Source organism: Abramis brama, assembly GCF_963993115.1.
Source record: "Abramis brama genome assembly, chromosome: 1".
Classification (NCBI taxonomy): domain Eukaryota; kingdom Metazoa; phylum Chordata; class Actinopteri; order Cypriniformes; family Leuciscidae; genus Abramis; species Abramis brama.
This window is the reverse complement of record NC_139963.1, coordinates 75,240,872-75,258,923: the sequence shown is the minus strand read 5'-3', so window position 1 is coordinate 75,258,923 and position 18,052 is coordinate 75,240,872. Positions and strand designations below refer to the sequence as shown.

Below are 18,052 nucleotides of genomic sequence, written 5' to 3'. Positions count from 1 at the left end.
TGTTGATATATTATTGTAGCAGAGTTTGTGCTGAATACAGTGTAATTAGACTTTAGCCATGAAAATGTCACAAGTAACAGAAATAACCAGAAATGTCAGAGCATGTCAGAACACCTCCAGGGCCCAGAAAACAGCTCAGACCTCAGAGGGTTAAAACATACTCTCTGCCTATACAAAACATTGTAATGTTAATGATGAGTCATATGTATGGCTACAGTCACGAATCGATGATTTAATTTCTGATTACAAAGAGAGACTTGCCGTCTAAATTCCACCTGGTCTCAAAACGAGACCTGCTCAGCAGGATAGCCAGCTTGTTCAGATCAATTAATTCAGCAGCCAACACCTATAAAATAACCAAACAATCCCAATTCTCCACATGGTTGACAGATCAGATGGCCACTGGTGTTCAATCTAGAATCAGCAAATGCTGTTTGATCAACCCTATATTTGGGTGCGTCTAATTACCTCTGTTCTTATTAAATGTTACTTTAGATAAGTGTACGTGGAATGCCACGAGCTTGGCCAAGCCAAAGCCATTTCAAGGGAAGTGAAGTTGATCGACTAACGTCTTTTAATGGTGGTCAAGACCTCTACTAAAGTAAAACGATTGAATTATTATTAATTATTGAAGGATTAGTTCACCTCAAAATGAAAATTTTCTTATAATTTACTCACCCCAATGCCATCCAAGATGTTTATGTCTTTCTTTCTTCAGTGGAAAAGAAATTAAGTTTTTTGGAGATGTAGATGTTGTATCTGATGACGCAATGCGTGGCGCGTCGCAGACCAGCACAAGACGAACAATTGTGGTTAAAAAGTATATACATTTTTATTTATTTTAGAAAATGACCGATCGTTTCACCAGATAAGACCCTATTCCTCAGCTGGGATCGTGCAGAGCCATTTGAAACGGCATTGATTTGAACTTCAACATTCTGGTTTCCATTCATCTCCATTGTGTAGAGAAAAACCCTGAAATGTTTTCCTCAAAAAACTTAATTTCTTTTCCACTGAAGAAAAGAAAGACATGAACATCTTGGATGGCATTGGGGTGAGTAAATTATCAGGAAATTTTCATTTTGAGGTGAACTAATCCTTTAAATTCAAGAGGAGGCACTCAAAGGGGGCTATTTACTTGTCTTTGATTGTGTACGTGTGAATACGGCAAATCCCAGATATTTAGCCAATTACCTCTGTTTTGATGACCGGAACTGGCGAAATTGTGCTGGAGACCTTGAGAGAAAGAAGGACCTCAGATCGATATAGTTTCCTGATCTAAGCGGGTAAAATATAATCAGAGTTTAAAAGAATAATCAAATATTCGTTCACGTTTAATGATGCACAGATATCATTAAAATCTTTTTCATTTATGGAGTCGGATGAAATAACGAGTCAATACATGTGAGAAAATATATTGCATTTAATCTTGTTGTGTTGCAAAAAGGAAATACAAGTAATACGCAGAGAAACCTTCCCCGTATTATTGGAAACCCTCATTGGACCAATAGATGGGCTTACAGGGGTAGGAGACCATTTGTCTAGAGACCACATTCCTTTGTGTGCCAGTTATCTCTAAACTCTTAAAAACCTTATTACCTTTTGTTTTACTTATTTGGAAATGAGACATTTGTACCAGTCGCACTGAGACATTTCAAACGATACCAAACATGTATAATTGTAACGGTCACCAGCTGGAGTGCCCTTGAGAGCCACCAGAGGGCACTCCACATATGACTATTATCACTCCAAAACTACATTTCCCATAACTCACTGCCCGGACTTATCATCACTTATCACTGATCACATTCACCTGTACCTCATTCACTGATTGCATTCACCTGTGTCTCATCATCCTGTTAGTCTATTTATACCATGTTCATTCATTCACTCACCGCAAAGTCTTGTTTAAGTGTTACACTGCAATTCCGAGCGTTTTCCCTGGTTTCTTGTCTTTTGGTTTATTTGGATTTCTTGCCCCGTTCCCTGGATTACTCTTTTGACTCTGGTCCCTGCCTGTTTTGTTTGTTTCTTTGTTGGTTTGTTTGGACTGCCTACCTGTGTTTTGACCTTTTGCCTGTACACTGGATTACGCCTCTGTATTACCCACAATAAAGCTGCGTTTGGATCTTAACCCTCGTGTCTCGGAGCAAGTTCGTAACAGAAGACTTCGCCGCACCCAGATCCAGCAGCTATGACCTCCAGGAATCCAGCAGTACGGATCTCGCCTGATCTTCCCAGCATGAGCCGGGAGTTCGCTGGACAGATCGCGGCCTTGGCCCTGGATAGCCTCGATCTGTTCCAGTACACCTGGGGATTTGTTCCTCTCGCTGCCTCTTGCTCTCTGGGTGACGAGGCAATTAAGTTGTGTTACCGGCTGGGGGCTAAGGAGGTCGACCCGAAGGAGCGCCCCGATCTCTCCGGTCTGGATTGGAGAGAGGCACTCTCCAGATGTCTGGAGAGCTTTCTTCCGTGGCACGCCATGTCACCGTCTGCACTTCACGCCAGTCCAGCCGAGCCTGCACTTCACGCCAGTCCAGCCGAGCCCGCACTTCACGCCAAATCTGCCGAAGCCAAGGCAGTATGTGTCATGCCCGCCGCCCCTGAGACTGAGAGCGTCATGCTCGCCGCGCCTGAGACAGCAAGCAACATGCCCGCCAAGCTAGAGCCTTCACCGCTGGTCTCGTCCAGCACAGAGCCCTCTTCACCGCTGGTCCCGTCCAGCACAGAGCCCTCTTCACCGTTGGTCTCGTCCAGCACAGAGCCTTCTTCACCGCTGGTCCCGTCCAGCACAGAGCCTTCTTCACCGCTGGTCCTGTCCAGCACAGAGCCTTCACTGCTGGTCCCGTCCAGCACAGAGCCTTCACTGCTGGTCCCGTCCAGCACAGAGCCCTCTTCATCGCTGGTTCCGTCCAGCTCAGAGCCCTCTTCGCCGCTGGTCCTGCCCATCTCAGAGCCCTCTTCGCCGCTGGTTCCGTCCAGTTCAGAGCCCTCTTCATCGCTGGTCCTGTCCAGCTCAAAGCCCTCTTCATCGCTGGTCCTAACCAGCTCAGAGCCCTCTTCGCCGCTGGTCCTGCCCAGCTCAGAGCCCTCTTCGCCGCTGGTTCCGTCCAGTACAGAGCCCTCTTCATCGCTGGTCCTGTCCAGCTCAAAGCCCTCTTCATCGCTGGTCCTAACCAGCTCAGAGTCCTCTTCGCCGCTGGTCCTACCCAGCTCAAAGCCCTCGCCGCCGCTGGTCCCGTCAAGCTCAGAGCGCACTGATCCTGATCCAGAGACTGAGCTTCACGTCACGTCAGCCGATCCAGAGACTGAGCTTCACGTCACGTCCGCCCGTCAAGAGTCTTGTCCTGCCGAGACTGAATCTGTTCCTGAGCCTGAATCTGATACTGAGCCTGAATCTGTTCCTCTTCCTCTTTCTGAGCCTGTGTCTCCGGACAAGATGGCCTACACGATCCAGTGTCTGTTCAAGTCACGTCTGCCGAGCCAGTGTCTCCAGACAAGATGGCCGCCGCCGTGCCAGTGTCTCCGGACAAGATGACCGCCGCCGAGCCAGTGTCTCGTCACTGGTCGCCTGCACAGCCTGCTCCGCCCTGGCCTTCCGCCCTGCCGGAGTCTTCAGGTCCTCTTCCGCTGCACGGGCCTGGCCCTCCATCCCGCCCCCGGGTCCGCCTCCGCTCCACCTCCCTCCTGGACAGTTTTAGGAGCGTCTGGAATCCGCTCCTTAAAGGGGGGGCTATGTAACGGTCACCAGCTGGAGTGCCCTTGAGAGCCACCAGAGGGCACTCCACATATGACTATTATCACTCACAAACTACATTTCCCATAACTCACTGCCCGGACTTATCATCACTTATCACTGATCACATTCACCTGTACCTCATTCACTGATTGCATTCACCTGTGTCTCATCATCCTGTTAGTCTATTTATACCATGTTCATTCATTCACTCACCGCAAAGTCTTGTTTAAGTGTTACACTGCAATTCCGAGCGTTTTCCCTGGTTTCTTGTCTTTTGGTTTATTTGGATTTCTTGCCCCGTTCCCTGGATTACTCTTTTGACTCTGGTCCCTGCCTGTTTTGTTTGTTTCTTTGTTGGTTTGTTTGGACTGCCTACCTGTGTTTTGACCTTTTGCCTGTACACTGGATTACGCCTCTGGATTACCCACAATAAAGCTGCGTTTGGATCTTAACCCTCGTGTCTCGGAGCAAGTTCGTAACAATAATACTCGATGATAATCATTCACATTAAACCATATATATTCTTGTGTGAGTTTTGGTGATAGAAAGAGTGGGGGATGAGGGGAAGAAATGTAGATAAGGGTAACTTCTAGCAAGGTCCTTTGTCTTCTCGAGGAGTGGTCGTTCCTCAACCAGTTCTTCCAGTTTCTCCAGCTTACATGATTTAGAAAGAAATGAGTGAAATCTTACGTTAACGACTCTTCATGGCAGACATTGATGTGTGTGTGTTATTCTAATATAGCTCTTTACTGCAAACACTAAAACGGTGGGTCGTTTTGCTTGTTTAAACTGCAAGTGCTTAAAATAAATTTAAACTTCATTTTTTTTTTCAGTTATATTGCTACTTGCTTTTACTTGACCAAAACCTCCTAAGTGTCTTTTAAAAGAAACCATGGCTAGGACTGTAGTCTAAAGCATTCATGAGCTGCAATCATTCAAGCTTATGTAATCTTCCAGTGTTTGCTCATAAATAGGGATGACAGGTAAGAGTCTAGTTCATTGCTCTTTTATTTCTCGATTTGTATTTTGTCTAATTCTTGTGTGATTCTGTTTATCCAGATTTGTTAGCGGTTGTTTATGATCATCATTCATTTACTTCATACTTGACGTTGAGCATTATTCATATTATAAGCTCTAAAATGCTTATATTATGTGAGCATTTGTAAAGTCCCCTTTGTAAAGACTTGAACATCATCAGCTCCTCCTGTGGTTATTAACTTCCTCTGTTCTGACCAACTCAGTGTTTAAATTCTGCAAGAGTTTCCGTAGTGAAGTGTTGCTTTACATGTGTGAAATGTGTGAGACGTGCGTGACATGCGTATACTGTTAACCACACTCTCTCAACACACATCTGCTCTGAACACAGTTTATAAGATATTCTTTTGCACACAAGAGCATTACTGTTAGCTTCCTTCCTTATTTTAGCAGTTTCCTGAATTATAAAACAGATTTTAAAAGTATTGTAAAGTAATTATAAGCATCAGCTTGGTAAAATAAAGCGCACACTGTGTCCCACAGTGAAGTGTTGCTTTCCATGCGTGAAACGAGTGAAAAATGCATATACTGTTAATCACACTGATTGTCTGGTTGGCCAGAGGAGAACTGAGCGACTGAGCCTGGGTTCTCCCAAGGTTTTTTCTCCATTCTGTCTCTGATGGAGTTTTGGTTCCTTGCTACTGTTACCTTGGCTTTTGGCTTGCTTAGTTGGGGACATTTAATATTCAACAATATTATTGATCTGCCTTACTTAAGGAGGACGATGATGCAATTATCTTCTAGAAACAAACTTTGTTGTATTATTTTCATGCTATCACTGTGAAGCTGCTTTGATACAATCTGTGTTGTAAAAAGCGCTATATAAATAAAGGTGACTTGATTTGACTATTTTAAAAGTATTGTAAAGTAATTATTAGCATCAGCTTGGTAAAATAAACCTGCATTTGCACATGAGTGTCTGTAAAGTTAAAATTAACTGTCTTCAGGGAGTTTCTACACATGGATTATAACGTTCTGCTTTACTTTCTCCAGCCTTGAGAAATATATCAGATCCAGACTCCTTTATCAACACTACAAATGCTCTGGAAGATCTGGGATGTATTTCTCAAGCACCACTGATTTAACTTCCGCCTCCCTGAACTTCTGGACCACTTTGCTAAAACACTTGAACGAGTCGTTTTCGACCAACTATCTACATTTCTCACACAGAACATCCTCCTGGACAACACCCAGTCTGGCTTCAGAAGCGCCACTAAACTGAGACGGCCCTGCTCTCGGTTATTGAAGCTCTGAGACTGGCAAGAGGAGCCTCCGAATCCTCAGTTCTCCTCTTGCTGGATCTGTCTGCTGCTTACAGTTAACCACCAAGAAGAGCATCTCAGGAACAGTGCTTCAAGTCTGACCTCTCAGTGGGTCCTTCAGGGTGTCGTGAGGTGTTTAAGACCCAATATCTAGCTCTCGGTTATTGAAGCGGCTTCTCAACTACAACTCGCTTCAGTGGACTTACAGATACATTACCAGTTCATGAAGGGGAATTAACATATTCGCAACAAACATCTCAGGAAAGGAGACTTACCTGTATTAAACACAACTGCAGAGGTTTATTAAGAAAATTATAGCAATCATTCAAAATGAAAAAAGATGCTAAAAACAGGAATGAACAGACAAGATCCAAGAATCCTCAAATCAGCTCCATCACACAGAACAGAGAGAGATTATACAGTCTGAGTCTGTCCATTACTGTATTAATATTATATTTAAAGCAGTTTACATATGAAGCGCAAGAGAATGACTTTCAACACTGTAGGCAAATATATCCATAAAATCCATATAAATGAAAATAAATCTGGCTTTTTATATGTAAAAAAACAAACATTTGAATCTAAACATGATTATGTCACTATAAGTGCTCAGAGTTTTTTCTCTGTTTTCTGAGAAGAAGAAAATAAAACAATGAACAATCCTCTGTAAGTTTTTGCTATTGTAAATATTGCTGCAGATTGGCTCTAAACTCATCAGTATTTTATTCTAATATTGTCGGCATCTCTATTTCCTCTGGGTGCTTCGAGTCCTTCCTCCCTGCAAAATAAAAGCATTGACTGACCTCTCGTATGTGTTTTTATCATGATTGCAGATTGTTCCAGATCAGATGAGTGTGAATCATCAGATTGTGTGCGGCTCAAAACTCACCAGCTCTTCTTGCACAGATGATCTGAAGAAGAATCACAGTAGGAGCAGCAAACACTGCGATCTCAACAATACTCACAATCACTGCAGGAAACATGAGAGGAAGAAGAGAAACTGTACATGACTGAAGTCAAGGGTATTCAACTATCAGCAGTTATTGATGAAGCATTTACAGACTGACTGATAGTTTAATGTTATAAAGCTGTCAGTATAAATGAACGTGTCGTACCTCTGTATAATGATCCAGCAGTCACACAGACTCCAGTTTCTGATGCTGTATCAGCTGGATCTGTGGATCACGTCTGTTAGTTCAGTTCAACACATAATGCCACATATACACAACATCATCATCACATACAGAGGTGGGCACAAATACATTAAAAACTATTTTGTTACAAACTACAAATACTGGCTCATGAAATGTAACAAAATAAAATACAAAATACTGATGTGAAAAATGTATTTAAATAAAATACAAGTAATTAGTATTTTGAAAATACAAAAATACTCCCACAATAATTTTAAGTCTTTTTTTTTTTATTACTGAAAGGTCAATAACACAAATAGTAGCAATAACACATATGAGAAATGTGTAAATACAAAATGGCAAAGTAGCAAAATAAAAAAGCATGGGCATTTCACTAAATCTCTACAGGGCCTGAAATAGCTCCCTCTGACGTAAATGGCATGTATAGCTAAGTTCACATCAATGGTGTGGTAGGCTGCCCTTAATAGCAAAACGTGTTTGATGTCTTGCATTTCAAACTAAATGGTTAAAAATATTACTGTTAGATTATCAGTTGCAATTTACACAGCCATAACTCAAATTACTACACAAAGAACAAGCTCTATTAATAAAACATTTAGCCAGAATGAAATCTATTCAATATAAATCAATTACTTCTTCATAATTAATACAGGAAAATGCACACCATATTGCTTTACTGAATGTACATTAAATTAATGCCTTTAAGCCTACTACAGTAGGCCTATAGCCTGACCTCTAAAATAGATTTTGAGAGTGGTATATGTCACAGTTCTGTCACCCTTGTTCGGAGTTTTCTCTTGTTTTTTGACAGAGCTGTGACACTCCCGGTTTGTCATGTGTTTGTGTTGTTTGGTCTGTTGTGAGCACATGGCTGTCTTGTTATTTCCTTGCGCCATGTGCTCTCCTGTCTATTGTCTAGCCCCTCCCATCTTGTTATCTGATTATTGGTTAATTTGTCCCACCTGTCTTTCTCGTTACCCTCCTTTGTTTGTTCCCCTATTTAGCCTCCCTGTGTTTGTAGTCCTGTGTTGGTTCGTTTGTCCTAGTTGCTCGTTCCTGGTGTTTCCTTCCCGTTTTGCAATTCTGAGTTTTTTGAGTTTGTACCTTGTCTGCCTGTCTATTAAATTTCCTCTGCATTTGAATCCTCGTCTCACATTCATCCATTCCGTGACAGTATATATATATATTATTCTCCCGAGACCCCTACCTCACTATAGCCTGGAAATCCAGACCTAAATCTGTAAGATTAATGGTCTGGCGTCGACTAATGAAAATCATAGACAGTATGTAAACTGGACACAGCGACCCCATAGGTTTCAACGGAGAAAAGTGAAGCAAATTAGAAGCACTCACTTCCTGATGGCTGACCGTACTGCGCAGGCTCAAACTGAGCTTGACGACGTGAATATGACGTGAGCAAACCGTCTGTCTTCTAGTAGCTGTGCCAAGAGAAATCTGAATCATTCCCTTCCGAAACTTGCAGAGACGGAGAGCGTGAGTAGGAGGTGTCCATGAGCTAGGAGCAGGAACAACTTTATGACTCTCTATGGGCTTCTCCCTTGACTTTATCAGACTTTATGCCTCCACGTCCCCCCGATTGACTGCGAGCTTCTCCTCCTGTCTATATGGTAATTTCTAGAGAGTCGTGTGGTTATGACGCAATCATTAGCCTACTTTTACAAAAACTGCTTCTACTGGGCCATAACGCAAGATACAGGGTAATGGAGCCTTTTATACATAGTCGTGTTTCTTTAGAAATAAATAATGGACAAATGGAGTCTTTAAACGCCTTAGATGTAAAGTTATTCGCTGTCAAAGTGACACCAAAATGAATGGGAGTCAATGGAATGCTAACAGCAGGTGAAGGCTTGTTAGCCAAAGGTGGATTGACCCCCTGATGAAAAGACTGTATATTTTTCACAAAACACTTTACATTAATGCCGTTTTTAAGAGGAGCAGCGCCACTTCTTCTCCTGTGTTCAAAACTCATTCACTTCTTGGAGGGAGCCCGGTCTACAGGGTATTACGTGATTTTCGTGCATCTAACCTGGACACTGCCATTGCCAACATCAGACCGAAAATATGGCAAAATCATTTACTATGGTGATAAGCATATGGTGATTTTTCTTAAGTATTTAAGTATTTGAAATACTCTAAATACACTCCCTCAAAATATTTTGTTACAAACTACATTTTATTTTTTCCACACCTGCAAAATACAAATTACAAAATACACTAAAGTAATTAAATACGTATTTAAAATACATTTAATTGAAATACTGCCCATGTCTGATCACATAATACTGGAGCTTCACATCACAGAAATGATGAATATGTGCACGAGTCTGTCATCTATTATCTTCTTACTTCACTCTCAAGCTGTCAGGAGGAGAATGACTATCGCCATTCACCAAAGATAAATCTATTTATACAGTGATCATGTGATCATGAACCTTGTGTAGGAGCTGCTGCTGTAGTTCGGCTTGATTTCTTCTCAGAGTTTGAGCTTCTGACTGGAATCAGTGTTGGTGAAGCGACTGGATTTGCAGAAGATGAATGTTCAGACGCATCATCTGCAGGACATTAACATCATATGTTCATATCAATCATCAAATGCAGTTTGTGTTCATCATCACAGTTTACAGTGGCAGTAGTTGAGAAGAGACTGTACTGTATTACTGTATAACTGTATTACTGTGTTACTGTATAATTTATTCCTGGTTTATATGAGAGTGAAACACAGTTGAGCTTCTGCAAATAAACCTTCAGCTTGAATGAAGGACATAAGCCTTATAATTCCTAAAGCCGACCTCCTACATGGGTCATACTAGGCTTTAATACACTCGTCTAATTTATGCAATATATCATGTATGACCCATGTAGGAGGCCAATATTGGGAATTATAAGGATTGTTAAGCAGTTTATGACTTTGACCACTAATATTTTACAACTCCAAAACGTATGAAGCCATCAGAAAGAGTAGAGCCAATCTGTGGAAGTTTTCACAAATCTGTCAGAAAAGAGTGTTTTCTCACCTGAATACTTGACAGTGTATCTGACTGAGGTCTCCAGTTGATCTCTGCGAGTAAGCTGACATCTCCACTCTCTGTTGTCATCTTCATTCAGGAGTGTTGTAGTCAGAGTGAGGATACAGTCACGATCTGATGATAATATCTGATATCTGGAGTCTGTCTTCAGATCAACACCAGCCTGATTCACCCACAACAGCTCAAGTCCCTCATAACTGACCAAATAATCACAGGAGTATATATATGAATACAACTGACAGGAGAGAGTCACAGAGCGGTCTGGACTGATCTCAGTCTGTGAGGATGAGGATGAAGATGATGATGATGATGGAGACACTGAAACTGATCACAAGACACAAATCACAGACTCTTCAATCATCATCTGAGTTTAAAGGGAGAATCTGCCCTTTTTAAATTGACCACATACTCATAAATTACCATGAAGAACATGCAGATAAACAAAAGATTCAGGTCCTTGTTCTCTGTCATTCACATATTGTTCGCATCTGTATAATCCATAATCTTCTCCTGTGACGTTCTTGATGTTCAGAGAGCAGTCAGACTCCAGACTCAGTCTCTCATGTCTCTCTGTGTCTTTATTCTTTATCCCTCCAGTAATCAGTTTAACTCTCCTTGAATGTCCGTTAGAGTAGGCCCATGTAGTTGATTTGCAGTCAGAAAGAGCTTTATTACAGGACAGAGAGACATTTTCACCAGAACTGATGAACACATGATCATCCACTCCACTGGTTCCTGAAACACAGTATATCTCAGTGATCATTATGATATATATTAATAAATGAAACATAAAACACACCAGCATAAAAAGCAGAAGTTTTAAATCATAGTATTTTTCCTGACTAAAGTAAACAACACACTCTCCAGAATAAACTATTAGTCTTTATCAGAGAGCTGTTCAAATCACTGACACACTCTTAATATGAAGATAATTCTTCATCATCAGATGTTTGAGTGACACTATGTCCAGTATCAGGAATAATACAGTATGATCTGTGTGTATCAATACACAAATCTGAGCTCACAACGTGAATGTGTGCAAGAATAAACTGAGCATGTTCAAATGAACTCTTTCCAGACTAATTCCACTAAATGTCTTTAGAGAAAATACAGATTTCTTTACCTGTGAGAAGTGAAGAGAGAATGATCAGTCCCAGCAGACACAGATCACACTTATCAGCCATTTTCTGTTTCTGTCAGACTTCGTCAGCATTATATATAGTTACAGCTCCTCCTTTAAACATCAGCAGCTCCTCCTGTGGTTATTAACTTGAACATGAAACGTGTGAGAAGTGCATACTGTGAACCGCACTGTCTCACACACACATCTGCTCTGAACAGTTTATTGGCAACTTTTGCACACGAGAGCATTACTGTTAGTTTCAGCAGTTTCCCGCATGACGTTAAAATCTAGAAATAAAATAATTGCATTATTAGTAATAAAATTGGTTTGCTACTGAAAGCATTTCCAATATCCATGACTAACTTGTAGAAAATTAATTCTAACACAGTTTTTAAGGTATTTTGAAATGATTAACGTCAGCTCCAGTTTGGTGAAACAGAAAGTATTTTCACACACTTCACTTAAATCTCTTCAGGAAGAGTTTCTAACCATGGATTATAATCTGCTTTACTCTCTCCAGCCCTGAGAAATATATCAGATCCAGATTCCTTTATTAACACGACAAACACCAAATGCCAGTCATTTTCCCTTTGGCCGGTGGATTTGGCAGTGGCACGAGCCGCTCTGACGGGGATGATTCTCACTCAGCTGGTTTTGTGTGCTGTGACACAGACGGAGCTGTTTAAAGCGATTCAGAGATGCATTAAAATCTATTTTGAATTTCATTTGCTGCAAAATGCGATGTTGCAACCCTGGCTCATTTGAAAAACGTTCCTGTGGCAACATTTTTGCAAAAATACGTTGTGTTGTGCACGTTTCGCAACAGTTTCAGCGTGAAATGACCAGTGAGTGGTGCTAAAAGCGTGTTTAGTCTTTTTTTCCGGAACAGATGAACTGAAGATTGAAGATTATTGAAGATTATTTATGAACTTTGAGCTCTTATATCATGACTCGTCTTTCACGGGATTCGAACCCAAGGCGGAGCTACTGAGCAAGCTTAATAAGTTATCACAAATGTGTGTGAAAGTGATTAAACGTACTTGCTGTTTTACTGCCTCTAGTCTTCATTTCTTTTAAAAATGGCAGTAAAATGTAAATATTGGAATGTATTTTGCCTTTTGCAACATTTTTCCAATGAGCCAGTGTTGGCTATATTTTATGAATACCTTGGTGTGTCATTATGAAAGTCAGTATGTGTCATCGACACCATGCTCTGAAGATACTCAAGATATTGCTTCCTTGTAAAAATATAATGAAGAAAAAGGAGAAAAAAAAGATTTTTTATTTTTTCCTTTTGTAATGAAACGGGTCTTGACAGATTTCTTGAATCACATCAAGAACAATGATACAAATCATGCCGTAGTCGGACCGAACTTGCTCTCCACAGAAATAGTTGCCTTTTGTGTCTGTCACAGTCAGGTTTGTTGTGTTTCATCATCGTCTGCCTTAATCACTCTTTTGTTGTCAAGTCAAGTCAAGTCAAGTCACCTTTATTTATATAGCGCTTTTTACAATACAGATTGTATCAAATCAGCTTCACATTGATAACATAAAAATAATACAACAGAGTTTGTTTCTAGAAGAAAATTGCATCATCGTCCACCCTAAATAAGGCAGATCAATAATATTGTGCGTTCATGTAAGAAAAATATCAATATTTACAACTTTATCGACTAAAATATCTAGCTTCCGGCAGACGGTCGTACGCATCGATTTGTGCCAAAACAGTAACACTTGAACTTGACGCACAACGTAATGACGGCAATTGATGCCTCTTGCGGTTCAAACAAACAGGGCTGGGCAACCGCGTTCGTCATTACGTTGAGTGTGAATAGTCCCTGAACATCGAGGGCCTGGTTACTGGGCCCATACAGGACTTTGCAGGGTGGCTGGAGTTTGCCATCCCCCATTCCCTTATCAGTTCGTCTCTTAAAGCTCCAGACTCACTATATTCTGCCAGAGCATGTGCAGCAGTGATGAAAGCTTCTAGACTCTCTCCTGCCTCTTGATTACGTCTGTTAAAACGTGCACGTTCAAAAATCACATTACGTTTGCTCACACAATGCCATGTGAACGCCGTTTCCACTGTCTCATATGACTTTTTGTCCTCTTCAGACTAAGGAAGAACATTCAGGATATCTTCAGCTTCGTCACCGATGGTACATAAATGTATTAACCTGATATTCTCGTGACTGCTTGTCTAGGCCTGACGCAATTCTACAACGCTCAAAGCGTCGCATCCATTTGGGCCTTTCACTAATATGGCTGAAACCAAACTTGCCTGGGGGCATCAGTGACGGCATCAGATGCTGCATACTTGCTGCTTCATCATCCACTGTCACCTCCTTTTATTTTTCCTGCTGTATCTCACCAGCTCATCTGTCCTCTTTTCTCCATCTCGCTCACTCGTGGCTTCTCCGATCTCCGCTTTAATCTTCATTTCTGTCCGCGCACACACTCTCTCCCGAGCATTTATGGTGGCATCGCAACTAACAGTTAATTGTTTTTCTAAACTTCTGACACAATGTTGTGTTAGCGGAAAGCATGAGACGGACACAGGGAGTTACCGAGGCTACTCCCCGGAGATAAGCCCTCAGGGCGGCGACACACCTGAGCCCAGCCTGCAACAAATCCTGGACAGACTACGCGAATTTAGAAAAGATAATAACATGCAGCTGGTGGACATTAAACAAGAAATACAAGACGTGAATGACAGACTGGATGAAGCGGAGGGAAGAATAGAGGAAACAGAGATGGTGCTACAAGTGGCCTCGATGCTAATTAAGAGGCTAACCCAACGCCAAGCTAAGTTGGAAGCTAGGCTGATAGACCAGGAGGGTCGTGCACGTAGGGAGAATCTGCGGATTTACGGTATACCCGAAAATAAGGAAGGGGCCGATATGGTTCCTTTTTTGGATAATTTGTTTAAAAAAGCGCTAGACCTTTCTGAAGACCGGGATCTGGGAATTGAACGAGCACATCTCGCACTGACTCAAAAACTGGACAGTGCGCAAGGGAAGCCCCGCTCTTTCGTGGTAAAGTTTAGGAGCTACCGCACAAAAGAGGAGGTTCTCCGGAAAGCATGGCAGAAAAAATAAGTATTCTGTGATGAAATGCGTTTCTTTGTTGACCATGACTTTCCAGTTGAAGTGCTTAACCCTCTGAGGTCGACAAACGCGCCGGCGCGTTTTGCTGGATTTTCTCCACATTGTAGCACTATAAACTTAAATTACTCCATCATTTATGGTCATACAGAAAAAAGAAATATAAAAAAAGAATCTGTGATATTTCTACTTTTGTATGTGTCCACTTACAATCAAATCAAAACATTGTGCTTTTGTAAAATAAAGAAAATAAACAGGGTGTGCGTTCTGCCTCTCCGTCGCGGTGAACTTTTTTTTCTTGAGCACGTCTATAAACTGAAACAAAACTCAGCGAATACTTGTCACACATTTATGAGCCATACACCTTTATAAACATTTAAGTGTGTACTTTTAAATGATCGGATTCAAAACGAAAACAAATATTCTCTGTTTAAGTAATTTGTATAAAACCAACAAGATGTCCAGCTTCTCAAACGCTTCCTAATTATTTTTTAATTTACCATGCCCACTCGCGCAAAAGAGATTGACATGCAAATCTCCACATGGAACGCGATTGCGCTCATTATCTCAACAACAAAACACTTCACTTCACTTTTCGTCGAGTTTGAAAGACGTGCCTGAGCTTACATTGGATTTACATCAGAAGAAGAAGAACCCGATTTGAAGACAAGAAAGATAAGGTAAGAAATTCTTACATATTAGTTTGCTATTGTTGCATAAATTTCACATTGCAGTTGAACTGTTGCTAGATATATGGTGAATATTATAATATTTAGACCCGTGTTTACTGTTACTGTGTTTGTGGATATCTGCTCAAACGTAGATATGTATGGTAACCATAATGTTTTATATTTGAGCGCGATCGCATTTGAATGTATCATATTTTGGATCGTGATCACGTTTGAATGTATCATATTTTGGATCGTGATCACGTTTGAATGTATCATATTTTATCCAGCACTGCGCATAGCTTATGCCTACAAGGCACAACAAACCTGGTGTTCACTGTTCATTATATTATATATTGTTGGAAACATTTGTGTGTGTGTGTGTGTGTGTGTGTATTCTGTGAATTTCAAAAAGCAATTTTAACCAGAAAAATTTATTCCCAAAATCGTGCAGGCCTTTCTCTTGATATCAGTATGTTCACTTTTTTTTTTCAGGGCCCAGATGCCACTGAGGACTTCAGTGTACATGAACATGGTAAAGTGAAAATCAAACACCTTGGAAATGAAAGGTATGTACAATGTTTTTAGGAATGGCACAAAGGTCTCTGTCTTTGGATCATTGTTTTCAATAAGAGCTTTTTTGGCACTTGTTGTGTATCTTTGGACTATGTTGTGTTGTAAATAAATCCAAACAATTTAAAAGCCATTCTTTTTTAAATCTCCTCATTTACAGTATTGTGTAAGGTTGCTCAGAATGACAGGGCCTGATAGCTCCTAATAGGGCCGTTAGGGGAGGGTCTTTGTCTTTCTCAGGTGAGAAAAGCTTACATATTAATGACCTCTCGCATAAGGCTTTTTCACACAAAACACGTCGTAAAATTTTTAAATCAATATATTGTCTTATCTGAATGAGCAGTCAGGGTGATTTTCACATAGTTTTAGAGCAAATATTCTAGGCTACGTGGTACAATTTTCAAAAGTCTTGTGAAGAAATAATCAGTATGAGTTTCATAGCCTTATTTCAGTGAGAATTTTTTTTTGTATTTTCACAAACCAGGCATAAATGTCATTATCTCAAAACTACAAACTTTTACATACATGCTGTTGATATATTATTGTAGCAGAGTTTGTGCTGAATACAGTGTAATTAGACTTTAGCCATGAAAATGTCACAAGTAACAGATATAACCAGAAATGTCAGAGCATGTCAGAACACCTCCAGGGCCCAGAAAACAGCTCAGACCTCAGAGGGTTAAAAAACGCAACGAGTACGCGGGTGCCAAAACAATACTGAAAAATGAACGTATCAGGTTTCAAACCCCATATCCAGCGAAGATGCGGGTGTTTTATGATGATGGCACCCATCTCTACCAGGACGCAGCAGAAGCGACGAGAGATATAGCAGCTCGCGGGTTCCCTGTCGCCATCGTACCGTCCACAGCAGTCCCGGATCATGAGGAGATTCAACTCTTGTCTTCGTGGCAGACGGTGAGAAGACCACGACATGTGTGGAGCGGCGACCAAGAGCTCGGTGCAACAGGGGACAATACACAGAAAAGCCAATCACGCACGATTCAAGGAAAAGCTCCAGGGATTCAGAAGACTACCTATTGAGGACTGATGCTTCAAGGTCGCCTCATAAAGTCAGATTACTTTTACTAGAAGTATGAGTGACTTGCCCCTTTTTCAATGAAAGGGTTCCTACTTCCCTTTTTTTTTTTGTTAGTTCATATAATGAAGGGTCGGGACAACCAAATTTTGAGTATGCTTATGTTTTTTTCAACACAAAATCTTGCTAGTGTGTGGACAATATATAGGGCCCCATCTACGCGACGAGGTGGGACTTCTCCCTATTGGGACCTAGACTGTTCAAGGCCTTGCAGGGCTCTCTTGATATGAGCCTCAACCTTGGGAACACGTGTTTTATTTTGGTTTCATCATGATAATGTTGTCATTGTTTACTTTGTTCGTTATTGTTTAATACATGTTCTTTGGGAGAGATTTTGTTGGTGCATAAGCTTTATAAAACTGGACATGGTGCATGGGGGAGGCCTTATACAGGGTTACCAGATAAGAAAAGTATGAATATACAGGACATTAAGATAGTATCACTTAATGTCAAGGGCATTTCAAACCCAGGTAAGAGAAGTAAAACTTTATCAAAAATGAAACGGAAAATGCTCAGATTGTCCTATTACAAGAGACACATCTTTCTTTAACAGAACATGAAAAAATTAGAAGATTGGGATACACAAGGGCTTATTATTCATCCTATAAATCTGGTCGAAGAAGAGGGGTAAAAATATTAGTCTCACAAAAAATACCTTTTGAGTATAGTACATATCAGAGATATCCGATAAGGAAGGAAGATATATAATGGTTAGTGGAAAGATAAATAATGTAATAATCACAATATGTAATGTTTATGTTCCTCCTGGAAGTAGTTTTGGTCTGTACAGGAACATGTTTGATTTAATGGTGAAAGCAACAGGACTTGTAATCTGCGGGGGTGACTATAACCTTTGCCTCAACCCTGAATTAGATACATCCAAAAAGGTACCTACTACATCATTACATAAGAAAGTTAACAATCTCATGGTGGAATTGGGCATACTAGACCTTTGGAGAGACTTCTATCCACTAAGACGTGACTACACTTTTTATTCATTCCCCCATAACACATATTCTAGAATAGATTATTTTTTTGTGTTAAGAGAGATTGCTCCAAAATAAGTTTTGTGATATTGGCTCTACGGACCTCGTAAAACATTGTGGAGATTGAACACAAGTGCTTTAAACATTCCACAATTTGTGGCTCAGAAAGGAAAAGGCTCAGTGGCTGAGAAAGGAAATAAAACAGTTTCTGGAGGAAACCGATAAGGGAGAGGTTGATGCGGTAATAGTGTGGGATGCCTTAAAA

The 18,052-nt window shown here is 40.8% G+C and overlaps 2 protein-coding genes across 2 annotated transcripts in view; both read right to left on the bottom strand.

Moving 5' to 3' along the window:
• The window catches only part of LOC311089356 (uncharacterized protein), a 70,693-nt gene that overhangs the window by 26,277 nt on the left and 26,364 nt on the right, over positions 1–18,052 (bottom strand). The window lies entirely within an intron of this gene.
• Positions 6,323–11,468, bottom strand: LOC311089347 (uncharacterized protein). Its single transcript, XM_084123970.1, has 7 exons — positions 11,361–11,468; positions 10,658–10,972; positions 10,226–10,561; positions 9,644–9,763; positions 7,152–7,211; positions 6,926–7,006; positions 6,323–6,814 (listed from the first exon to the last, which is right to left on the bottom strand). Exons 1-7 carry the CDS (start codon positions 11,419–11,421, stop codon positions 6,759–6,761), a joined length of 1,029 nt encoding a protein of 342 aa, XP_083980096.1. The 5' UTR covers positions 11,422–11,468; the 3' UTR covers positions 6,323–6,758.

Coding starts and splice junctions, on each gene's coding strand:
- LOC311089347 (XM_084123970.1), bottom strand. CDS start 11,421: ATGGCTGATAAGTGTGATCTGTGTCTGCTGGGACTGATCATTCTCTCT. Junction 7,212..9,643: donor AGCAGCAGCTCCTACACAAG/GTTCATGATCAC, acceptor CGTGATCCACAG/ATCCAGCTGATACAGCATCA. Junction 7,007..7,151: donor TGCTGGATCATTATACAGAG/GTACGACACGTT, acceptor TGTTTCCTGCAG/TGATTGTGAGTATTGTTGAG.